Source organism: Molossus molossus, unplaced genomic scaffold (genome assembly GCF_014108415.1).
Source record: "Molossus molossus isolate mMolMol1 unplaced genomic scaffold, mMolMol1.p scaffold_m16_p_14, whole genome shotgun sequence".
Classification (NCBI taxonomy): Eukaryota; Metazoa; Chordata; class Mammalia; order Chiroptera; family Molossidae; genus Molossus; species Molossus molossus.
In genome coordinates, this window is record NW_023425349.1 from 3,185,109 (window position 1) to 3,209,416 (window position 24,308).

Here is a 24,308-nt window from a genome sequence, read left to right on the forward strand (position 1 = left end):
AGCACCTACTGAGTGCCAGTCTGTGCCATGAACAGAGCAGGCCAGCCCCTCCCTGGCCTCGTGGGGCATACGGTCCAGTGGGAGGGGCCGGGGACAGACAGGGGTGTGTCAGGCTTCCCTGCGGCAGGAGAGGTGGTCACACCGTTGATGGAGGGCACCCTCCCCGGAGACTGCCAGCCCCTGCCTGGGCACCAGGCCCTGAGTCCAGCCCCCACAAAGGTGCCACAGGAGGGCCACATGGGAGAAGAGGCCAGGTCTCTGATTCTGTAGTCCCCCCTCCACCCACCCCAGTGCCATCTCCTCCATCCTGGGCACCTGGCTGGACCAGTATTCGGAGGACTTCTGCCAGCCCCCGGACTTCCCCTGCCTCAAGCAGCTGGTGGCCTACGTGCAGCTCAACATGCCTGGCTCCGACCTGGAGCGCCGTGCCCACCTCCTCCTGGCTCAGCTGGAGCACACAGAGCTTCCTGAGGCAGAGCTGGAAGGTGAGGAGAACGTGGGGTGGGCACGTGGGGCGGGGTCGGTGCTAGACACAGAGAGGAGCCTCCAGAGGCTGGTGTGGGCCAGGGGCAGAGATTGGCCTCAGACCACCTATCTGGTGGACTGCAGAGGGGGAAGACGTCCTGGGCTGATGCTTCTCTAGAAGGCAGTGGCGTGATTTTTGTCTTGGAAAAGCAGGTGTGTTGCTGAACTTTCCTCCTCTTATAGCTCCATCACCAGCTCCAGTATCAGCTCTAAAACCAGCTCCAGAGCTAGAGTTGGCTCTGACACCGGCTCCAGCACCCCTTCCTGTGCCGGCTCCAGAGCTAAAGCCGGCTCCATCACCGGCTCCAGAGTCAGCTCCAGAGCTAGAGCTGGCTCCAACACCGGCTCAAGCGCCCAGTCCCCTGCCAGCGCCAGCGCCAGCTCTAGCACCTGGTCTCGTGCCAGCTCCAGTGCCCAGTTTTGTGCCGGCTCTAGAGGAAGAGCTAGCTCCAACACCAGCTCTAGCACCCAGTCTCGTGCTGGCTTCAGAGCAAGAGCTGGTGCTGGCTCAGGAACTTGAGCCAGAGCTTGAACCAGCTCCAGAGCGAGAGCCAGCAGCAGCACTGACTCCCACACCGACTCCAGAGCTGGAGGCAGCTCTTTTGCAAACTCTGGAGCTCGAGCCAGCCCCAGCACCAGAGCCCTCCTGGCCTTCGCCTGTGACTGCAGAGAACGGGCTGAGCGAGGGGAGGCCTCACCTCCTGGCGTTTCCACCCGACCTCGTGGCAGAGCAGTTCACCCTGATGGACGCGGTGAGCAACTCTTCCCAGCGGGCAGGCAGGGAGGGCGCCCCTTCCTCCGGCATCTGCTGCCCACGTGTGCTGCTGATGTCTTGGCCCAAATCTCAGGCCCAGCATTGCAAACCGTGTAACATTCTCAAACTTCCTAACCCCAAGGCCTTGATTTCCCTGCTGACTGTGGATCTGGGGCCCCCCCACCCCCACCCCTCTGCATAGTGACTGAGGAAATTAGGTGAAACAGCAGAATGCTGGGGGACCCGGCTGTGTGGGGGAAGGGAAGCTCACCCTGTCTGCCCAGGAGGCCCCTCTAGCCTCAGCACTTAATAGGCACCGGCTGTGCACCTGACTACACTGCTGACACCAGGCCATGCCTCTAGTTGCCGCCCCGTGGGTGAGCATCTGGACAGGAACGGACAGGGGCGCTGGGGCTCCAGGTGCCACCTGGTATGTGCAGGTGGGAGCCACCTTCTGGTGCTCGGAGTTAGTGAGGACGGGCTAATGAAGATGCCTATCTTCCTGCCAACCTTCCATCCCGGGTCTCTCGTGTGCTGGTGCCCACGGGGCTGGGGACAGAACCCAGAGGCCCCCACAAGGCTCAGTCCACATCCTTGGTCTCCAGGGCTCCAGCACTGACCAGGGACCCTCCCTGGGACTGGGGGTGGGGGCTGCGCCTGCTGAGCCGGGGTGTGGCAGCGCCGAGTGACACTGCCCTGCTCCCCAGGAGCTGTTCAAGAAGGTGGTGCCCTACCACTGCCTGGGCTCCATCTGGTCCCAGCGGGACAAGAAGGGCAAGGAGCACCTGGCTCCCACGGTCCGTGCTACCGTCACCCAGTTCAACAGTGTGGCCAACTGCGTTATCACCACCTGCCTCGGGGACCGGAGTGTGACGGCCCGGGCCAGGGCCAGGGTGGTGGAGCACTGGATCGAGGTGGCCAGGGTATGCCTTGGAGGGACCCGGGGATCCCTCTGCCCTCTCTCGGGGCTGTGGTCTGGGGTAGGAGACCCTGCAGAGACCCCAGGCCCTTCTGCTTCTGGGGCTCGATGACCTTGACTCTCCCCCCCCCCGCCTGGGCACTCACAGCCTCCTCAGGTTTCTCCCTGGTTGAGCTCAGGTCCTCCTGCCCTCGAAGTGTTCCTCAGGGCCCAGGTCCGCTCGGGGCTCCCAGGCATCTGTCTCACCCGGGGGAGGGGGTCCCGCAGGGAGCTGTGGGAACGCATGCCCACGGGGCCTTCTCTTCCCGCCCCAGGAGTGCCGGGTCCTGAAGAACTTCTCCTCGCTCTACGCCATCCTCTCCGCCCTGCGCAGCAACTCCATCCACCGCCTGAAGAAGACGTGGGAGGAGGTTTCCAGGTGGGCGGGAGCTCCAGGGTGCGCCAGGGCCTCCCCCAGGGCTGGGCCCCTCCCCCCCGCGAGCCTGCAGCCTGCGGGGCCACGGTGGGTGCGATCTCTACCTGTCCATTGGCCTCGGGACTCGGTTTCCCTGTCTGTCAGGTACTGGATTGAGCCACATGAAGTCAAAACTGGTCAGGACAGGGCCACTCAGAAATGGGGGGGGGGGGTGCAGGTGACCAACGTGAAAGCCCCTCCCCAGCCCCTGGAGCCGCTAGGACCCCGTGCACCCCCACACAGCAGGCTGGGTCTGGGTCTGGCGGTGAAGGGGCCTTGCTCACCCCCCGCCACCCCCAGGGACAGCGTGCGGGCCTTTCAGAAGCTGTCGGAGATCTTCTCGGACGAGAACAACTACTCCCTGAGCAGAGAGCTGCTCATCAAGGTGAGGGCGGGGGTGCTGCGCGGCAGAGCCTTTGAAACTTCCAGGCCTGTCGTCTGGGCCTCGGGGGAAGAGGGGCCTACTGGTCCGTGGGCAGGTGGGGGCAATTTGGGGACAGGAGGCCCAGGGAGGGGGTGGCCTGGGGCGGTAGGCCCTCCTGGAAGGGTGGGTGAGCTGGCAGGGGTGGGTAGGCCCTCCTAGAAGGGTGGGTGAGCTGGGGGTCAGGGCTCCTGCTTCCCTGTCGTCTCCTCCCACCGTCCCTCCAGCAGCCTCCAGGCTGGTGGGGGTGGGGTCGGGGGTGGACGTCCCTTCCCAGCCCAGCCTGCTCCCTGGGCAGGCCCTGCCACCCTCTGTCTGGACTGAACTCACTCCCGGGGGGAGGGCGCCTGCCTGCCCAGGGACCAGGCCCCAAAGGGGCTGCCCGGGTGCGGGTCCAAATGCCTAGACAGAGTTGGCTGCATGTGGGGGGGGGCCTCACTGACCCCATGCTCAACTCCGGCAGGAGGGCACCTCCAAGTTTGCCACCCTGGAGATGAACCCCAAGAGAGCCCAGAAGCGGCCAAAGGAGATGGTGAGGGTGCCCGACGCTCGGGAGAGGCAGGGGCTGGCCCCCCGAGTTCCCCTCCTGCTGCCCTCGTGCCTGACGTGCCCGTTAGACCTGACCTCTGAGCCCTGGCAGGGCCGGGCCCTGTCCAGCTGGTCTCTCGGGGGGACTAGTTAGAGCCACCAGAGCAAGGGCCTGGAAGAACAGAGATCGGGGCATTTGGGGGCAGGGAGGGCCAGAGACCATATCACCATGAGGATTTGCCAAATACCAGGCCTGGAAGGTTACAAGAGGGAGTTTGGGGTTCATGGACACTAGGAGGGGAGTCGGTGCCTGAGGGTCCCCAGGCTGCTTCATGTGGGAGGCTTAGGGTCAGGCTCAGGGCTGAGGTTGAGGGGTTCCCCGGGGGAGCGGCATAGGCCGCACGCCTCACCTCCCACCCGATGTCACAGGGCGTCATCCAGGGCACCATCCCCTACCTGGGCACGTTCCTCACGGACCTGGTGATGCTGGACACTGCGATGAAGGACTACCTGTATGTGAGTGAGCTGGGCGGGGCGGGCGGGGCGGGGCGGGCCTTGAAACCCCAGAGGAGAGGGCCCCTGCCGAGCCCTGAGCTCCCAGCGGCCTCTGCGTCTGGGCACCTGCCCGTCTTACAGTGGGTGAGCAGCTCACCATCTGGCTGGTGGGGCTCGGAGCAGCCGGAGAGTTTGGCCAGGCTGGACGTGGCCCCTCCCTCGAGCAGTGCCCTGGTGAGAGGCCAGACCTCCCTGGTCAGGCACACGGTGGCTGAGCAGGGCCTTCTTGCCTAAGGCCTCAGACTCTTCCCCCAGGGCCCAGCGCCCAGCTCCCAGCTCCCAGGATCCACCCCAGGTCCAAGTTGTGTGCGTGCCCTGCCCCCTGGTGTTTGCTGTCAGTAGTGCAGCCTGGGAGGGGTGCCGGGTAGTCATGGGCAAGGGGACACTTTCTGATGGGCGTTGGCTGTCTGCCTTCCAGGGGAGACTGATCAACTTCGAGAAGAGGAGGAAGGTGAGTAGCTGCAGCCCTCAGTGTTGGGGGGTAGAAGTCAGAGACAGCCCTGGGTGGAATACTCTCGGCCCTGCCCGCTTCCTGTTCCATTGATGGGGAGAGTGGACACAGAATCGGGGGAACGTCTGCCAGTGGAGGGCAGGGCAGGAGGTCAGAGTCAAGGACAGTTCCCTGGGGAGGGGCTGTCTGAATCCAGCTCTGAGAATCGGTCAGGCCTGGGTGGGAGCGGAGGAGGGACCCAAGACCGGGCCCCCGTCCGCCCCGCACCCCACTCCGGCCATCACCGACCTGCCTCCCCTCCGGCCCAGGAATTCGAAGTCATCGCGCAGATCAAGCTGCTCCAGTCGGCTTGTAACAACTACAGCATCGAGCCCGAGGGGCAGTTTGGGGCCTGGTTCCGGGCCATGGAGCGGCTCAGCGAGACCGAGAGGTGAGGCCGGGGCAGGAATCGGGCCAGCTCCGGAGCCCGTATCCGGCGCTCTGGTCAGCTCTGACCTGCCTGGCGAGATGGGAGGGAGACCCGAGTGGGCTGGTCGCTCACAGCTGCCGCTCCGTCCTGCAGCTACAACCTGTCGTGCGAGCTGGAGCCACCCTCCGAGTCGGCTAGCAACACTCTGAAGGCCAAGAAGAACACAGCCATCGTCAAACGCTGGAGCGAGTGAGTGTCCACAGGCAGGCGCTCCCGTGGGGGTACAGGGGGGCCAACAGCTGGCCCTGAGATCCCAGCTGCCCCACTGACCAGCCCTGTGACTGGGGGAGTCGCCTCACGTCTCTGGGCCTGTTTCCTTCTCTGATGTCACCTGGCTGGAGTGGATGGGGTGCTGGTGATGGAGCACTCGGGGGGCACGTGGTGGGATGTGTCCCAGGGGAGGCCTCCCCCAAGTAACCCAGCCTTCCTCCAGCCGCCAGGCCCCCAGCACAGAGCTGAGCACCAGCGGCAGCTCGCACTCCAAGTCCTGTGACCAGCTCAGGTGTAGCCCCTACCTCAGTAGCGGGGACATCGCCGACGCACTCAGCGTCCACTCGGCCGGCTCCTCCAGCTCCGACGCGGAGGAGCTCAACACGAGCTTTGTCCCGGAGTCCCCCGACGGCCAGGAAAAGAAGGTGCCCGGCCTCCTCCCCAGCCCTGTGCAGCCCTGCCTTCTAGGCTCCAGTGTGCCCCCAGCTCCTAAACGAAGCCCCTACCATCCCCAGGGCGGGACCCCAGCCGAGGCGCCTTGCCGCGCTCGGGGCGTCCGCTGACCGTGCCCTCCCCACAGTTCTGGGAGTCGACCTCCCAGTCGTCCCCCGAGACCTCCGGCATCAGCTCGGCCTCCAGCAGCGCCTCCTCCTCCTCGGCCTCCACCACGCCCGTGGCCGGCACCCGCACCCACAAACGCTCCGTCTCGGGGGTCAGCAGCTACAGCGCCTCCCTGCCGCTCTACAACCAGCAGGTGGGCGACTGCTGCATCATCCGCGTCAGCCTGGACGTGGACAACGGCAACATGTACAAGAGCATCCTGGTGAGCGGGCTGGCGGCGTCCCCTCGGCCCCTCTGCCCGCTCCGCCGGCAGCACGTGGGTCAGGAAGGGCGGACAGAAGCCAGGGCTCGTGGCGATCGGATGAGGGCCGTGGACCTAGGTTCCATCGCGGCAGGGAACGTGTCTGGGGAGCCCTGGGCAGTGTCCCCAGGGGGTGTGCCCTGGGGTTGGATGGGGAGAAGCAGGCCGGAGGGGAAGGAGCAAGGGTCAGGGGTAAGAGTTGGGTCAGCGAAGCGTCCAGGGCCTGGATCTGGTCAGAGGGAGACAGGAGTCACTGGAGGTCGGAGCAGAGGCGGGCAGCAGTGACCTGCGACGTGTCTCCCGGGGGACGGCCGGTGCTGGGCTGTGGAGGCGGCCAGCGGTGTCAGCCCCTGCGAGCCAGTGGGGTTGATTGGTGGGGTTCCCCACCATACCCACAAGCGGGTCAGGTGCCCGGACACAGTCCCCTGTGTGACCCTGTGCCGACCACGCCTGCAGCCTCACCCACGCGGCCCAGGCTGTCGGCGGCCCTGGGTGTACCGTGGCTCTCGCCTCCAGGGCTGTTTATCCCCGGACTCGCTGACTGTTGCTGGAGGGGCATCTGGTTTCCCCAGATAGTGTGGGAGGAGGTGGCTGGTTTGAGGGAGATGGGGAGTGGGAACAATTGGGAAAGACCCCTCATCATTGTGAGGAGGCCTCCCCGGGGGACAGAAGCGGGAGAGACCCCCACAGACCCAGCAGCAGGCCAGAGGCTGTGAAGCCCTGTGCGCCGTGCCGAGGTGGCTCCCGGGGTCCGTGGCCACTGCACCCCGGGGACCACTCCAGCTCCCTTGTCCTGATGGTCCGTCTCCCGGCCTGAACCAGGTGACCAGCCAGGACAAGGCTCCCGCTGTCATCCGCAAGGCCATGGACAAGCACCACCTGGACGGGGCGGAGCCAGAGCACTACGAGCTGGTCCAGGTCATTTCAGACGAGCGAAGTAAGCGGGGCCGCGGGGCCACTGTGGGAGCACCCCAGGCTGCGGGCTTCGGCACCCCTGCCCCGGACGGGCCTGCACCCCGTGTCCTCTCTGCCCCAGGCTGCGGGCTTCGGCACCCCTGCCCCGGACGGGCCTGCACCCCGTGTCCTCTCTGCCCCAGGCTGCGGGCTTCGGCACCCCTGCCCCGGGCGGGCCTGGCACCCGGTGTCCTCTCTGCCCCGGGCTGCGGGCTTCGGCACCCCTGCCCCGGGCGGGCCTGGCACCCAGTGTCCTCTCTGCCCCAGGCTGCGGGGCCTGGCTCGTGAACCCAGTTCCAAGCTGGAGTGAAGAGAAAAGGCTTTTCCCCTGGGACCCCGCAGCCGGGTGGCCGAGCCCACAGGCCATTCAGAGGCGCGCTGTCCGGCCGGGGTGGGCAGTGTGGCGGCCGGGGACTGAAGCGTGAAGTGTGTTAAAGTCCATGCGCGTGTGACACCGTCTTGGTTCGTTCCGGATGCTGTGACACCACCACAGACCGGGTGGCTTCCTAGCAGTGGGCATTTTTTCTCGCAGTCTGGAGGCGGGGGTGCCAGGTGGGGGTGCCAGACCGGCCCGGAGTCGCGTGCCGACTTCTGGCTGTGTCCGCACGTAGGGCAGGGGCGTGGGGTCTCTTACAGGGGCGCTGGTCCCACTCACAGGGGCTCCACCCGCATGAACTCACTTCCCGAAGCCCCGCCTCCTGATCCCATTGCCTGGGGAGTTAGGGTTCCAACAGGAATTTGGGGGGGAGAGAGAGGTTCAGCCCAAAGCAGAGGCTTTGAGAGCAGCTCAGTGCTCTCAGCCCCGGGGAAGGGAAGAGTCTCGTTAGCAGACTCGGAGCCAGCCGGCCGGGGCCGGACCTCGGCGGGTCCTCGAGCCCTCTGTCCTCCCCCGCGATGGACGGGAGCAGCCGGTGCGTTTACATACACCGGGCTGGGCGGAGGTGGGGCCACCACTGTGCGTCCAGGAAACACAGCTATTCTTTCATCATTTGTACATTCATTATAAATTAGTTTCATTTTTCGTACAAACAGCTGTAAACCGACTTGGGCCCACGCCCGCCGGTGCTCACGGTGCGTCCGTGTGCCGCAAAGGTTAACTGCCATCCCCCCGGCTCCCACCCCCGAGCTGGTCGCTCGCTCCCCGCCACGAGCCCAGACAGGCAGCGATGCCCCGGGTCCCTAGAAGTTGGTCTCTAAGTCCCCTCTCACCTTGCACCATCTTAGGGAGGTGGGCAGGACAGGGGGACCCATCTCACAGAAAAGGCACATAGAAGCTGACACTGGTTAGGGACCTAGAGAGAGGCACCCGATGGCGCGGGCACATGGGACACGGGCCATGCGGAGGCCTGCCTTTCACTGGGCCTGAGCCCAGGATTTGGGGGAGGTGGTCTGGGGTCTCCCTGCTTGGATCCTGGTCAGGGAAGGCAGGGTGGGGACAGCCTGGATGACCCTCTGCAGCCCCAGGGGCGGGACTCGAGGAGTCGGGTCCTTTGTCAGCAGAAGCTGTGAGGTTGTGTCGCACCTTCGCAGTCTCCTTGGGCTGCAAAGGGGTCCTTGGGTGGTCTGCAGTTGAGTCGGGGGTCCCGGTCCGTGGCGCAGGCCCATCCCGGGGGTCCTCGTACTGACCGTCCCTCTACCCCTCCCCAACCAGAGCTGAAGATCCCGGACAACGCCAACGTGTTCTACGCCATGAACCCTACTGCCAACTATGACTTTGTCCTGAAGAAACGGACCTTCACCAAGGGGACAAAGGTCAGGCACGGCGCCAGCTCCACCCTCCCCCGCATGAAGCAGAAGGGGCTCAAGATCGCCAAGGGCCTCTTCTAGCTGGTCCCGTGTGCTGGCCCAGCCGCAGCGCGGCGCTGCCCAGGGTCGGGCTGGCCGGGCACCGAAGCACTTACAGACGACGGTGGCCGGGCCAGGCGGGCCCTTCTGCCCAGCCCGCCAGCCCGGGCCGCCCCCGGACTCCGTTCTCCCTGGACCTCCCCTGCCGCCGGGATTGATGCCTGCCCGCCGGCAGGCTGACCTGGCTCCCGTGGACCACTCGCCGCCTCAGGTGCCTTCTGCTCTCTGGAACCAGAGGACTAGCCGACTTTGCCAAGAGCGCTGCCCAGGGGCACGGAGCCCCGCCCGCCACCGGGCACGCCCTCGCTACACCTCCCTCGCGCCTTCCAGGCGTGGGGCACTGCCACCTGTGCCCGCGGGCACCGCTCACCCACTGGATCTGACCACTGCAGTTCTCTCCTCGCGCCCGTGGACACCAGCCGCGCCCTTCACGGGCAGGCCCCCCCGCCCTCTAGCCTCCCTCAGGCTGCACCAAAGATTCCATCGTCAGGGCCACGCGAGGGAGGGAGTCCCCACCCCAGCCCGCACCCCTCGGGGGGGACGCCCTCTTCACGGACCACTTGACCCGCGAGCGGGGACCGCCTCAGCCGAGTCCCACCGAAGCCACGTCTCAGACACTGCCACCCCCGCGGCACCCTGGGCTCCACGAGGCCACACGGGACGGGGTCGGTGGGGAGGGAGGACCTGGGGGAGGGGAAGGGGTCGAATATTTGTATAAAAGGCAAAACACATGTTTACCAGTTGGGGAGGGGCAATATTTATTTGTTGTAAATAGTAAATGCTAGACTTGAATATTATATTAAACCTGTTTCTACGATGGCCCGGGGATGGTGCTCATTTAAACGACACGCTCACGGGCAGTGTTCAGATCGGAAGGCGTGCGGGGCTGTGGGCTTCCTCTCTGCGGAAGAGACAGGCCAGCACCTGACTCCGGCTCCTTCAGACACCCAGCCCCTCCTTCCACAGAGCGCGTGGTGACTCTGGTGTCACAGGCGTGGGCAGCCGGCTGAGACAGAACCCGCAGGACCCCCGGTGGTGGAGGTCAGAGGGGCTCCCGTAGGGCGTGGCGCCATCTCTGATGTGGGGTGTCTTTAAGAATTACATTTGTGCCCTGGCCAGTTTGGCTCAGCGGTTAGAGCATCAGCCTGAGGTCCAGAGAGACCCGGGTTCGGTTCCCGCTAAGGGCACGTATCTCGGTTGCAGTTTGTTCCCGGCTCTGGTTGGTTGTGCGGGTGGCAGCCACTCGATGTTCCCTTTCACGTCGATGTTTCTCTCTCTCTCTTCCTCTCTCGCCCTCCCACTCTATCTGAACAAAAAATGGAAAAATGTCCTCGGGTGAGGATAAAAAAAAAAAAGAATTGCTTTTGTGACAGAGGCTGTTGGAGTTAGACGCTCTGGGGTCATCTCCATGGCAACAACCATCACGCTGGGGGAACCTAGCAGAATCAGCACATTTGGGGCTCTGGGACCTCATCAGGGCAGCCGGACGGAGGGGGTGCCACTGAACCTGACCAGGCGAGGACGTCTCTGCTGGCTCCCACACCGGCTGCAGAGACCAGGGGACAGAAACCAAGGGCGACACGCAGCCAGAAATGCAGGCTTTGTGAAGATCATTTGGGACCGTTGCTATAGAAACGGAGGGCTGCATCCCTCGGCCAGTCGGAAAAGCAGCCCCCAGGGAGGAGCGGTGAGCCTGGAGCCCCCACGCCACAGTGCACGGCACCGGGGTCTCAGGGCAAGGAGACAAGGCTCATTCCCGGGGGAAAACATTTGACGTTGAAATCACTGACCAGGGCCCCGTCCCCAGGGTCCTCGGTGTGGCTAAGGACTGCTCAGAAATGAAGAGGGTGAACGGGCACTGGGCACTGTGCCATGTCTGCACCTTGTGCTGGAATGTTCTCCACAAGGCGTGGCGTGCTGACCCCTGCTGCAGCAGGCGGCCTCGGGGACATGTTAGCTACAAGAAATAGCCATGGCCGGTGAGGCTCAGTGGATGGAGTGTCGTCCCGTGGACTGAGAGGTCCCAGTTCGATTCCTGGTCAGGGCACATGCCTGGGTTATGGACTTGATCCCCAGTAGAGGGCGTGAGGAGGCAGCCGATTGATGTTTCTCTCTCATCAATGTTTCTATCACTCCCCCTTCCTCTCTCTCTCAAAAAATAAATAAATAGCCCTGGCCGGTTTGGCTCAGCAGTTAGAGCATTGGCCCATGGACCAACGAGTCACGGGTTTGATTCCAGTCAAGGGCACGTCCTTGGTTGCTATTTGTCCCCAGCCCTGGTTGGGGTCGTGCGGGAGGCAGCCACTCAATGTGTCCCTTCCATGTCGATGTTTCTCTCTCTTTCTCTCTCTTCCTCTCTCTCCCTCCCACTCTATCTGAACAAAAAATGGAAAAATGTCCTCGAGTGAGGATAAAAAAATAAAATAAATATTTTAAAGAAATATCTAGAATAGGCAAATTGATTGAGACAGGAAGTAGAATGGGTTAGCAGGGGTGGGGGAGGGAGGCTACTGCCCAAGGGCACCAAGCTTCTGTGTGGGTGATGAACAACCTCCAACGAGGCAGCCAGGACAGCGCGGCAGCGGCATTCATTCCCGGGCGGCGCACCAGCGGATTCGGTGCGATGTCTATTTTACCCCGGTTTTTCAAAAGGAACAGTTTTGAGGACCAATTCCTGACCCAGGACAGGGCTGCCCTTCTTTGGAGGGAGAGGGAAGGAAAAGGCGGGGAGAGTATCAGCCGGTGGGCTCCGTCCGGGGACGTAGCTTTCTCAGTTCTCGGGGGGCTCATCATCCGGTACCTGGACTGGAGTCCTCCTGGGAGCCCGCGTGTCCGCGGGATTCCCTCTCCTGTCGGGGTTGTGTCCAGGGGAAGTATTTGTGGTGCCGCTTTCTGTTGTTATTAATCCTCACCCAAGGATATTTTTCCATTGATTTTTTAGAGTGGAAGGGAGGGAGGGAGGGAGGGAGGGAAGAGGAGAGAGAGATGCACACACACATCGATGTGAGACACATCGATTGGTTGCCTCCCGCACAACCCTGACCAGGGCTGGGGATTGAACCTGCTACTCAGATACATGCCCCTGACAGGACATTGAACCCACGACCCTTCGGTCCGAGGGCGGACGCTCTAACCGCTGAGCCAAACCGGCCAGGGCTGTGATGCCGCATTTAAGGGTCCGGCTGGGCCTCACTCCGTGTGAATTTGCACCCTGCGAACTAGGGTCGGCAGCATTCCTGCCACTGTTCGTACAGTTAATTTCACCCAGAAACATGAGCTGAAAGGCCCCCACCTCTCTGCAGGTACGTGGTGGCCGCTCATCCTGGCTCAGGTCTGAGGAGCCCGGGGTGAGTGTGGGTTTGCCAGGATTGAGGTGCCGATTCCAGCCAGTGAACCCCCCACCACCCCCTCTCTGGCCATGATGACCTTCAGGGCTGTGAGTTTCTGGGGTCCAATGTCAGCAGCTTCAGGTAGATGGGCCGGAGCCCTCAGAGCTTGTGTGTGGGGAAGGTTGAAAAGTGCAGCGTGGGGGGCAGATACCCCCAAGACTGCCGACCCATGGGCACAGCCTCGCCCACAGAAGACTGAGCCGTGTCCACCTGGTAAGCAGACGCCGTCCTGAGCTCACCCGAGTGCCCTCCTTCCAGGGTTCCACTGTGAGCAGAGCTGAAGGGGACACCTGGCCCAGCCGCGCCTCCAGGACCCTGGACAGCCTCCAGCCTGCCTCTTGGTAAGTACAGGATTTTCGACGTCAACCCCTGGCTACAGCCTGGAAGGGCAAAGCCAGTCGAGCTGTGGACCACCCTGAATCCTCCTGATGCCCACAGGTGTCGCCCAGACAGGCCCAGAGGCCCCGCCCCTGCCCGGGAGGCCTCCGTGCAGCCCGGACTGAGCACACACACGGGTCCCGCCATCCCTGCCACTCTGCCGTGGCCGGGCCATCCAGGGACGTGACTTCCTGAATGACAGGCAGATGAGACTGTGCACTCCCCAGCAAAGGACAGAAGTGTCACGTCCCAGGGCCGAGGGGTTGGTCTTGCGGCGCAGGAGGCCCCAGAGAGCCGACGGGCAGGTAGACACACGGGGGAAAGTCTCATGTTAGTGTGGCAGAGGGTGAGCACACTGGGAAGTCCTCGGGCCTCCACTGGCCAAGAGCAGGGACCGTCACCAGGAGAGGCCCACTCTCAGCGACAGCCATCCTCTCGGTCTTTGACACAGAGTCCCCTCTTCACCCCTGAGAGCCTTGTCCACGCCGGGGAGCCCAGGCGGCCAGGGGGTCACAGGCCAGCCCGAAGGCCCCTGCCCTCTGGGGGCCGGGTTTGTCTGCATGGTTCTGCTGCTGGGGCCATCGGACTCGGGTCCCCAGGCCCAGCCCCCCATCTGTGGGCCAGCTGTCCCCTGGTGCTGCCCCCGCCATACACACACCCACCCTCTGACCTCTGCCTCCTGCTCCCCTCCGGGCTCTGCCGGGGCACCCCAGCCCAGAACCCCCTGCTTTCGACAGTCCAGCTGAAGCTGTGTTCTGCCTTTGACTTGAATTCAGCTGAAGGCAGAATCCATTTCTCTCCCCAGGCCAGGTCCCCAGACCCGGGAGAGCAGGGGCCGCCGCCCAGACCCCGGAGGGCTTGGTGTGGCTGCGCTCCACTGGTGAGGGGGCCACCGTGCCCGGCCCGGCTCCCCACTCAGGTGTGGCAGAGCCCGGCCCCTCGAGCCAGCAGCCTGGCGTGGAGGGACCCACGCCTGAGTCCCAGCCCTGACTCTGACCCTGTTTCCTCCTGAAATGAGGGTGGCATTCTACTTTCTGAGCTGCAGACTGACAGGGACCCGGGCCGGCGACTGAGGTCACGAGAGCAAAGAAGACGCCAGCAAGGGAGGAGGCTTTATTCGGGGAGAGCTCAGGAGGGAGTGGGCTCCCTGGGGTCCCACCTGTGGCCTCTCTGGGCCAAGGGCCTTAGAAGCCGAAGACTGTAAGCAACTGAGCTCCCACAGAGTCACCTGTGGGGGGCTCAGGGGCAGCCTTGGAGTCACCCTTTGGAGGCTCAGGGGCAGCCTCAGAGTCACCCTTTGGAGGCTCAGGGGCGGCCTCAGAGTCACCCGTGGGGGGCTTGGGCCCGATCCCGTCTTCGGTCACCGTGGGCAGGGCCTGGTAGGTTTCAGCCCAGTACTGCAGGTAGTTGCTTCTCAGGTGCTGTTTCAAGGACGTGCCATCCATCTTCTTGTTGATATCCAGGTAGTTGTCATTTTCCAGGGTGTAGGGGTCCCATTGTGTGGGCACAGATGAGTGGCCCATGTTGGGGTCCCTGCAGAGTGAGAGAAAAGGCTATGTGGGGGCTGGGGGCTCACAGAGGCTGGAGTCCTGTGCCCGGACCTGGCATGGCCCCAGCTCGCCTGGGCAGCCCTCTGCCCTCTGTGCTGACCATCAGGGCCGCTCACGGTCTCCTGGGCCCAGCCAGCAGCTTCATCCGCACACACAGACAGCGTGACGAGGCTCAGGGAGGTGAAGTGTAAGTGAAGGGACGGGGACTGGAACCCAGACCTATAGGGCCAGTGGGGCAGGAGGCCCTGGCTCAGCCTCACCCCCTCCTTACCCAGTTCTGGCAAAGTTGGTCCAATAGGCCATCATGGTCTGAGAGACAGTCCTGTCTTGGGCCCGGTAGCCCAGGGGGGTGGCGAAGGGCTTCCCGAAGACATACTGGAGGTCATCTGCGTGGTCGGCCCCCATCCAGCTCGGGTAGATGGGCATCCGAGAGGGGAAGGAGAACAGGTAGCTGTAGGTCTTGGCACTCCTGAGGACGGGAGTGGAAACCCCAGGTGGGCAGGGTGCTCACCCGGGCTGCCCGGGCCAGAGATGGGTCCTGCGGGGCGGCCATGGGAAGGGCCTGAAGTCCCCCAGACTCATGAAGAACCTGGATCCTTCACCTGGGGAAGGGACGCTGTGCGTCTGTGGGTTCTGCAATGTCAAGTGTATTTGTCCCTCACCTCCACAGAACCCAGGGGGCACCTTCCTCCTCGAACTCAGCCTCAAGGAAGCTTTTCTTGTGCAAATGGATTTGGATTCTTCCTTTGATGGGGCAGGTGTGTGCCCTCGGACACACCAACAGGAGCTCAGAGCTGCATTTAAAGCTTTCGTCCCGGCCCTGGCCAGTTTGGCTCAGCGATAGTGCGTTGGCCCACGGACCAAAGAGTCGCAGGTTTGATTCCCAACAAGGGCACGACCTCGGAGGTCGTGCTGGAGGCAACCAGCCGATGTCTTTCTCACATCCGTGTTTCTCTCTCTCTCCCTCCCGCTCTATCTGAAGATAAATAGAAAATTATCCTTGGGTGAGGATTAAAAAAATAAATAGAGAAAGCTTTTGTCCCAGACTTCTGGGTACCATTGTATCTTCCTATGCGTGAAGCATTCCTAGCTTACTTTTTGTTTTCCTTGGCTATTATTATAACATGGAGTTTTGCGAGGTGGCCACAGGCCAAAGCCATTTTGAACGTTGGCAAAGTGGAAACCCACAACAGAGACTGCCATCCGGTGTTCTGTCCCCGCAGCGTGAGGGACAGAAGGCAGACTGGAGAACGTTGCGGGGGGGGTGGTGCTGTGGGCTGAGGGAGGGTTTCGTAAAGCCCCCCCGGGGGGGTGAGGAGGGGTCTTCTCGAGTCTTATCAGGCCTGGGCAAAGCAGGTGGTGCAGGCCCCGGTGGGGACCCGATCACGGCTTTCCCAGGCCTCCCAGACCCCTGTGAGCCGCCCACTGCTAAGGCCTCGGTGGGTAGGTGCATGACCCCAGGCGGGCCTCCCCCGCCCGGCGCTCACTTGGCATTGGCTCTGTGCTGGGCCAGGGTTTTCTTGGTGGGCATCAGGAAGAGGATGTCGGTCTCAAACTCCACCACTGTCTTCTTCTTGGTCTCCTGGGACGAGTCTTTGGCCCAGGGCGCAGTGTAGACGTCAAAGGTGTCTTTGGCACCCCTGTGCCCTTTGGAGATGGTGAGCCCGCTGACCAGCTTGAAGAAGTCCTCACTGCAGGGACCAAGCAGGCACTGGACTCTCCACCCAGGGCCAGCAGGAGGGGATCTGTCCCCCACCCCCGGGGACTGCAGATGGCCTTCCACACATGCAGACCCCCTCACTCAGCGGGCACTGCCCTGGGCACTGTGCCCTACTCACTCTGTGACAGTCTGTTTGTCCTTGTTGACGGCCGGCATGTCAAAGCTGGCAAAGATGTGGCCGTCCATGTCGTTGGTGCCAGCCATGTAGTCGATGTCGGCCGCATTGGCGAACAGGTTGATGGGGTGGTCAGGGATGAAGTCGCCGTCGATGACGGGGAGGGGGCCCATGTAGTGCACCACGGGATCTGTGGGGAGCAGAAGGTCCGCACACCTTCCGGAGCCCACCCGCGAGCCCCCGGCCATGGTGAGAGCCCTGCCTCCTTTGATGGAGACCAGGGCCCTCCCCGTCGCTCTGACATTGGAGCAGGATGAGGCTATGTCATGGCCCCAACCCGCTGGACGCCAGTGTCACCCCCTCCCCAGTATGACAACCCAAACTGTCTCCAGACAGCCACTGGGTCCCTGGGAGCAAAACCGTCTGGGCTGAGGCCGAGTCTGTCCCGCACGCCGTGGACATCCCTGTCCGCGCCCTCTCTTTTCGCTCCAAGTCGGGAGGAGAGAGACCAAGAGCAATTGGTAGCCGATGGAGAAAAGGTGGGCTTTGTTCTAGTCTGTGAGCCAGACACGGTACCAGGTCGGAATTGCCCTCCCGACTGCTGAGCTGACCCCGAAAGGACCCTAGGGCTGGCTCGGGGCCGGCCGGTTGGCCTCTGGTTCAGGGCGGTCGGTTGGCTGGTCTCCCTCTGGGGCTGTTGGCTTGGTTCCTTCCTGCCTAGCGCTTCTGGCTCCACGCGCAAATGGGGGCCCTGTGCTCGGCCTTGGAACGAGGGAGAAAGAACTGCAGCCTCTGGGCTGAGGACGCTGATGCTCCGAGGCCCCCTGCCTGGTCTGCCGCCTTCCTGGGGACCAGAGTCGCAGAGCTGGAGGGGCCCGTGCTGCAGCGGGCGTCCAGTGTGTGTGTGGAATACGTGAGTGGAGGAAGCTCGGACAGTCGCCCAGTACAGAGGCTCTCGGCCTGGGGTCCCCAGAATTATGTGCAAATGACTGTTTCCGTGGGCGTTGTCTGGGGCGGGCCCAAATGTTCATCATCTTCTCAAAGGGGTCGTGATCCATGGTGGATAGGAGGGAAGAATGTCCTCCCCCTCACAGCCGGTCGGGGCCACGGAGGCTTGCAAGGGTGGTGGCGGCCCGGAGCTGCCTAGGGACGCCAGGGCGCTGGTGACACAGCCTAGCCTCAGACCGGCACTTCTCCCCCCCCATGCGGAACCCCCACCCCGCGGAGCCCCCACTCACACTCCGTGCCCACCAGGGGTAGCTTATAGGCCAGCGTCAGGGCACGGGTGTCGGTAACCTTCAGACACTTGGCCATCCTGGCGGTATCGTCCATGGGGCAGCCCACCTTCTTGGCGATCTGGGGGTTTGGGGGAGACAGGTAGTGAGGCCAGCGCCGGGGCAGAGGGTGATGGGGTTCGGGACAGAGAGTGGAAAGAAGGAAGTCCTCCTCCTCTTCTAAAGCCACCCCGCGCAGCCCCTTTACCATTTTGGCCCAGAAGAGAGGGCTTTTCTGGATGGCCCAGGGGGTCAGTGCCACGCCACTCTGGCTGATGGCTCGCCGGATGAGGCCCTTGTTGTAGGGAGAGAGCATCTGCAACACACAGAGGTCCGACCTGTCGCCACGGCCTCGCCTCACTGTCCCAGGCTCCGCCACGGACAGCAGGACGTCAGCTTGTCCTGCTCCTCCCAACCCCGCTCCGCTCCCTCCAGCACCCTGGAGCGGGCCTGCCCCTCGGGGCTCCAGACCTGCAGAGAGACGCTGGCACCTCCGGCTGACTCCCCGAAGATGGTGATGTTGTTGGGGTCCCCCCCGAAGGCTGCAATGTTCCTCTTCACCCATGCAATGGCCATGTGCTGATCCCGGAGGCCGTAGTTACCTGGGGCGGGGTGGGGAGGGCCTTCATCAGGGACTGGGAATGGGGCGAGAACACCCTCCAAGAATGGAGGCCCTTGTCACTCCCCAGGATGGCATGGTGGGTCCCCAGGAGATTGGTTGAAGAGGGTGCTGGAGGGAGTGTGGGGCTCAGCAAGGGGACCTGGAGCAGGAGGGCCAGGCTGCTCATCTCTCTCCGACACAGTTCCTCTTGTCTGTCTGTCCTGCAGCTTCTGTCCCCCCCGTCACCGGCGTAATGTCCTCTGTCTTTCTCCGGCTCCCTGTGCCCACTCCCGGGTCCCTCTCGGGGTCCCTGTCTGTCTGTCTGGCAGCCTCCTGTCTTTCCTGCGTCTTACGGCCCATCTCCAGCCTCCTGGCTCTGCGAATGGAATTCTGGGCTTTTTGCTTTCCTGGGAGCTGTCAGCAGTCGTTTGGGATCGAGGGGCACAGAAGGGCACCCCTCCGGACTCCTCCACCCCTGTGCCCAAAGCGCCCAGCAGACCTGGCAGGTTGGGGTCCCCGGTGCTGAGGAAGCCCAGGGGCCCGACGCGGTAGTTGAAGGTGACCACGATGACGTTGCCCCGCGTGGCGAGCTCTTCCCCATCGTACAGGTAGTTTTTGAGGATGTTGGCCCCTTGGGCGGACCCCATGAGGTAGGCACCTCCGTAGATCCAGATCATGACAGGCAGGTTCTGGGAGACTAAGGCAGGAAAGCAGGCCCGGTGACCCCGGTCCCCCCCCCTTCTGGGTGCTGATTCAGGGACGTTCAGAAGGAGCTCCGGACACAACCGAGGGGCATCGCGGGAAACCCTGGCTGCCTGGGTGTTTCCTGCAGGGTTCGGGGAGCCGGAGGGCGGGGAGGGGCACACCTTCCTTCTTGCCCTGGGGGACCCAGATGTTGAGATAGAGGCAGTCCTCGGACCCGTAGGTGTCATCCTGGGTGATGGTGAGTTGCAGGCATCGTTTCTTGAAGGACTTCGCCTTCAGGGTCCCTGTGAGTGACCGGAGGGGCTGGCGTGAGGGTGGTGGCCCCACCCCTACTGCAGGGCCAGACCAACACCCACCCACTCCCACCTTGCCAGCCAGGGTGTGGCTGGGGGTTCTCCAGAGGCTTGGGGGGAGCGGCAAAGGGGATCCCCTTGAAGATGTCAACATAGTTGCCGAAGAGGCCGAGCTTCTTGTTGACGCCTTCCACGAAGCCTCCTTCCGTGTACACGGCGCCCAGCTGCAGGGAGAGGTGCAGGCTCAGCGGGCGGGCTGGGCAGCCGCAGTGGGTGGCCCGAGCAGCCCAGGGCCGAGCCAGCTTCAAGGAGCGGCCAGTCTGCCCCTGAGCTCAGACTCCTGCTTGCTCACTGAAGGCGCGGCCTGCTGCCCCAGGCTGTGCCACCCGCCGGGACCTCGGAGGAGGCTGCAGCCACCCTTGTGTCCCACTCCAGGAAGCCTCCGGCAAGGCCAGGACAGGCTGGGGCCTAGCTGGGACCATGAGCCTCAGTTTCCCCATCTGTAAGATGGGTGACAGCAGTGTCTGCTGCTTGGCCTGTTAGCTTGTCCAGCTACCGGCAATGGCAGACGCTTTGTGTGCTTCGTGCCCAGCTGTGAGCCCCCTGAGTGGGGGCCCTTTCCCTCCCCTTCTCCTCCCCTCATTCCAGCCCCACCCCCAGTCTTGTTGGCCTGCTGGGAGGGCCCCCACCCCCAGGCCATCGGAACCACTGCTGTGTATCCAGCCTGCGCACTGAGCTGGCCCCACATGGGCCAACACTCAGTCCTCGCGAGTGACCGGGGCTGGCGCTTGTCTGCCCCATGGCTGGAGGGAGCATGGACTTCCTGCTCGAAGTCACCCTGCTCTTCCCCTCTGGTGCTGCCCAGCCCGTCCAGGGCGGCGTTGGCAGGTCGAAGCTTCCGGCTCTTACCTGTGCTAGGTTCCAGTGGGCAAGGGCAGGGCAGCCCCGCACCCCAGGCCCTGCTGAGCTGGGCTGGGGAGTGGGGCGGCTGGCATTGGAGCCATGGGGCCAGAAGCAGCACCTGCCAGGTGCTTTGGGGCTGGGGCAGGGGGCCCAGAGGCAGGTGCCGACTCCCCTCCCCCCCCTGTCTCCCCAGGATCAGCTTTCCCGTTCCAGTTCTCCAGGCATTTTCCTGACCAGCCCCCTTGGCTGCTGGGATGGGGCAGAGGACCAGGTCAGTGCCTGGGAGACGGGGTGGTCACCTCTCAAAAGTGTCTCTGTGTGACTGAGCTTGGCCTGAGCGTCCCAGCGGAGAGGGTGAACAGCATGGCGACCCTGGCCGTCGGGGCAGTGGGCATACGTGGGGGGTGGCGCTGGGCCAGAGCAGCATGGAAAAAACCCGGTCCTTTTGGCCCATAGAAAGGGGCTCCCCAGAGAAGGGAAGGACCTCCTGTGGCAGCAGGAAGGGCCAGGACCAGTCTCTGAACCTCCAGGGAGGACAGGACTGAGGGAGCCGGATGGGGCGGGGAGACAGCAGGCTGGGGAACCGCACCGGGCACCGGGGCCCCCCGCTCAGGCCTGCGTACAGCCATTGGGGTTCTGCCCTTCCCCTGCTCCTCACACCCTGGAGGGCAGATAGGAAAGATACAAGTCCTCGGAAGCCTCCTGAGTCGCCCCAGAGGGGATCCAGCCACAGGCAAGCAGGTGGGTGTCTCGGGAGCCAGACTCCAGGTTGATTAGACGGAGTTCCAGACTCCTGTCGGACACCGGGCTGTGTGATGTTGGGCAGTTTGCTCGCCTGCTCGGGGCCCCCATCCCCCTCTGTACAAGGGGCATCGACCGCCCTGGACAGAGGAAGGAGCCAGAGGGCTGTGGTGGATCAGTTCTAAACTCAGCAGGTAAACATTCAGGGTGCCCAGGTACCTTCCAGTGTCAGATAAACGAGGGATTTTGTTTGTTTCTGGCATAAATGCGTCCTCTGTACTGTATGGAACATACCTACACCAACCTCGTGTTTATGGAACCCAGGCGAACTGGGCGCCGGATCCCACCTGTCCCTGAGTCGCTGTATGAGTGGGAACGCAGAAAGCGCAGGGACGTGCCCAGGAAAAGCGACTCTGTGGGTGCTGGTTCTCTCTCAGGCTGGCTCTTTCTGCCAGGGGCTCCTCTGTCAGCCTCCCCGCTGCGGTGCCTGCCCCCAGTGTCCAGGCCTGGTTCGGTGGGAGCAGAGAGGGGCTCTCGCTTACCTTTGCTGAGCTCACGACTGCCAAGCAGCAGGTGAGGCCTAAGACAGCCAGTGCAAGGCGCCCCATGGTGTGTGCCTGCCTCCAGGTGGTCCTGCCTCCAGCCCATGGGTATTTATGCTGGGCCCAGCCCGGGCTGGGCTGGCAGCTGCTTTTCCCTTTCCCCTCCTCCTACCTCTGCCCCTTCCTCCAGGCTGGCCGTACTCCAGGCAGGGCACCTGGGGCCAGGACACAGCTGCGGTTCCTGGCTGGGCTCAGGCTGGGCCAAGGTCATGCAGATTCATGCGCATGCTCACACATGCAGGGGGCCCACCTTTCTCAGGATCTGCGTGACAGGGTGCCTGGTGTCCACAGCGCACCTGTGCAGGTTACTGGGAATAGAGGCAGGTGGCACAGGGCAGGGGCTGCCAGGTGGGGCTTGGCTGGGGACACAGCGCCCTGCATTCGGGCTCATCTACAAGGGCTTGGTTTCACCCTCCGAGAAGTGGGCATGCTTCGTCCCCATGCCGTGCCCCCACCCGCCGAACTCCCGAGCTCAGCAAAGGGAGTGTATAGGGGACGGGGCATGTGACTTCTGGGACAGAGATGGCTGTGTGCGACTGGGCAGCCAGTGTGGCTGAGCCGAGGGCCTGCCGGTGTGCAGCCTGAGCTGGGCGTGGGGAGCCAGAGAGCGGAGGGCGTCCTGCTCTCGGTGTGGGGAGACCTCACGCTCAGCACGAGCAGTACTGGGAAGGGACAAGAGGCTCAGGCGGACACGGATGTCGAGGACGGGGCTCTAGCCCAGCCTGGTGGGCTTCCCTGAGAAGAAGGCAGGGCCTGGCTACAGAAATGCTCCAGAGCCCCTGGGTCATATCAGAGAGAGAGACAGAGACAGAGAGACAGGAGAGACAGAAGCAAGAACCGAGCTCAGAGAGTTACGGTCACAGTAAACGGGCCACCGCTGTTTCAGGGAGTGTGTTTTACGTCCGTAACCAGAGGTTGTTCAGAAGTGAAAGCCCACCATGGACAAAACCTCAGGCTCTTGCCTTTGAGGAGCTGGCTGCACAGCCATCTCCAGGGATGGGGTGTGCTCAGGAGCCAGGAGACACAAGCCACAGCCCCACCGAGGTCATGCCCGTGGCTGTCACCAACACCCATGTGGATCTACGCATACAGGTCACCCATCTGTCTGTTTGCCTGTCCACCTAACTCCGCCAGCACCCAGGTCTTTTGTGATGTAGGTGCGGAGGGGTTAGGACAGAAGGAGCCGGGCAGGCTGGGCTGGGGTTGGTAAGGACTGGGGAGCAGAGAGCTTGAGGGGTGCTGCCACAGACAAGGAAGTCCACCTGGTAACATGCCTTTTGCCAGCTGGCCCAGTGCTGAGCACCTGTTCTGAACACGGGGACAGGGACCTGTGTGCTCAGGGATACCCAGCGCAGTGCTGCTACGGAGGGAAGGAAGGGGGCAGAGCCCCCCATTTAATGACGGGGGCGGTTGCCTGTTTAACAAGAAGGGGCCCAGGTGGCCCTGCACAGAGTGGGCCCCGATAAACCCCGAGTGAGCATTCCCGGAAATATCCAGAAGAGACAAACTTGTCCGACCAACAAGAGGTAGCAGCTGGCTTCCTAGCCAAGTCAAATGTGTGCCCAAGTTAATCTTGCTTTAGGGAGCTGACTGCAGGGGTATTAATTTCACGGAAAAAAAATTTGGCCCATGTTTGAGATCTGACAAAGATTCTGTCCTTGAGAAAACTCCACTCAGTCTCTCCCGAACGGTCACCACCAGGTTTCTCTGTCTTGTCCAGCTTTGGAAAGAATCTGGAATCCACCACCCTCCTTATCTGATCACCCTCCCTATCGAATCCTGTTCCTCGTCCTCCACCAAGAATCCCGCTCGGTCAGTGTAGCCAGAATGGCCCTCACCACTAAGGTGCCCTACTCGTAATTTTCCATCCTTGGACCCCCTGCTCCGCGGCTATCGCTCCCCCTGCTCACGCTCTACAGAACGAAGCTCGGGTCCACACTCAGGTCTCCTCCCCATTGCAATCGCGTTGAATACAATCTGGTTTGGCCACTTTAGCCACTGTCTAGCTCTGGCTTTTCTTGGACAGTTATGGTGCCGTGAGTCAGCGAGGATCAGAGTCATCACTGGACCCCCGGACCTCTCACCAGGGCCCCGAGGGTGCCCCTCTGGAGGCTCTGTCCTCACTCCCGACTGAAGGCGGCCCGGTGGTCAGCTGGAGCCCTGGGCCAGCTCGGCATGAAGAGTGCTGAAGCGTGATGGGACAGGTTCCGGTGCTCAAGATTCTGAGGACACTAGAAGCTGGGCGGGAGTCCCGGGTAAACGGAGGCTGGGCGCGAGTTCTTAGTGTCCCTGGGAGAAGCTGGGTGGGACTCTTAAGCTTCTCTTCGTAAGAGCCTAGTCCCCGTGTTGGAGCCCAGGTTTTTCTGCTCATTGGTGCAAGGGGACCATCAGTTAACAACCCAGGAGCTTCTGGTTGACTGAAAACCCCTCCTCGCACCCCTGCTGACTACATGCATGTATTTGTGGGTGTGCATATTTTTCTGTGGGAAGAGTCCATGGCTATTATTGCATGCTTGGAGGGTCTATGGGTTCCCCAAATGTCTGTAAGAGGATCTGGGTAATTAGGCTGGAGGTATCCAGTTTTGAATTGATACGACTGACAAAGTAGCAAACTCGCCCTGTTGAGTTAGTGTAGCAGAACTTAAGCAAACACTTAAAAACATTGTTCCCAGGATGGAGCACATTCTGTGAAGGTAAACACACCGTGTGAACACCACACAAGGCAGATGCTACAAATTACAGACATGGGTGCAACCCAGGCCCTGCGACTCAACAGCGGTGCAGCCAGAGGTGGCTCTCACCTCTGTGACCCTCCCCACTGCTGCTTCCTACACACAGGGCGGGCAAGAGCAGGCTGACAACTGGGAGTCCATGAAACAGAGTTTATTTTTAAAAAAGGTTTTTGTTGATTTTAGAGAGAGAGAGAAACATTGATGTGAGAGACACACATCATCGGCTGCCTTCTGCACAACCCAGAGCAGGGCCGGGGATCGAACCTGTAACCCAGGAATGTGCCCTTGACTGGGAATTAAACCTGAGACCCTCGGTCCTCAGGTGGACACTGTAACCACTGGGCCAAACCAGCCAGAC

General features: G+C 62.7%; 2 protein-coding genes across 3 annotated transcripts in view; one reads left to right on the forward strand and one right to left on the reverse strand.

Annotated features, from left to right (window-relative positions):
• RALGDS (ral guanine nucleotide dissociation stimulator) overlaps positions 1–9,666 on the forward strand; it is a 40,213-nt gene extending 30,547 nt beyond the window's left edge. For both annotated transcript variants that reach the window (XM_036260950.1, XM_036260949.1), the window contains exons 5-18: positions 292–485; positions 709–1,277; positions 1,987–2,202; positions 2,513–2,616; positions 2,953–3,037; positions 3,537–3,605; positions 4,031–4,117; positions 4,575–4,607; positions 4,916–5,037; positions 5,170–5,265; positions 5,510–5,711; positions 5,867–6,109; positions 6,971–7,085; positions 8,754–9,666. In XM_036260950.1, the coding sequence (XP_036116843.1) occupies positions 292–485; positions 709–1,277; positions 1,987–2,202; positions 2,513–2,616; positions 2,953–3,037; positions 3,537–3,605; positions 4,031–4,117; positions 4,575–4,607; positions 4,916–5,037; positions 5,170–5,265; positions 5,510–5,711; positions 5,867–6,109; positions 6,971–7,085; positions 8,754–8,929 (2,311 nt within the window). In that variant the 3' untranslated portion in view covers positions 8,930–9,666. The remainder of the gene's footprint in view (positions 1–291; positions 486–708; positions 1,278–1,986; positions 2,203–2,512; positions 2,617–2,952; positions 3,038–3,536; positions 3,606–4,030; positions 4,118–4,574; positions 4,608–4,915; positions 5,038–5,169; positions 5,266–5,509; positions 5,712–5,866; positions 6,110–6,970; positions 7,086–8,753) is intronic.
• Positions 9,667–13,898: 4,232 nt separating this feature from the next.
• On the reverse strand, positions 13,899–21,224 carry CEL (carboxyl ester lipase). The gene is made up of 11 exons (XM_036261692.1): positions 21,159–21,224; positions 19,046–19,196; positions 18,841–18,963; positions 18,474–18,671; positions 17,845–17,975; positions 17,582–17,689; positions 17,338–17,455; positions 16,103–16,289; positions 15,752–15,955; positions 14,536–14,733; positions 13,899–14,247 (listed from the first exon to the last, which is right to left on the reverse strand). The coding sequence occupies exons 1-11, from the start codon at positions 21,222–21,224 to the stop codon at positions 13,899–13,901; spliced, it is 1,833 nt and encodes a 610-aa protein (XP_036117585.1).
• Positions 21,225–24,308: the final 3,084 nt, after the last annotated feature.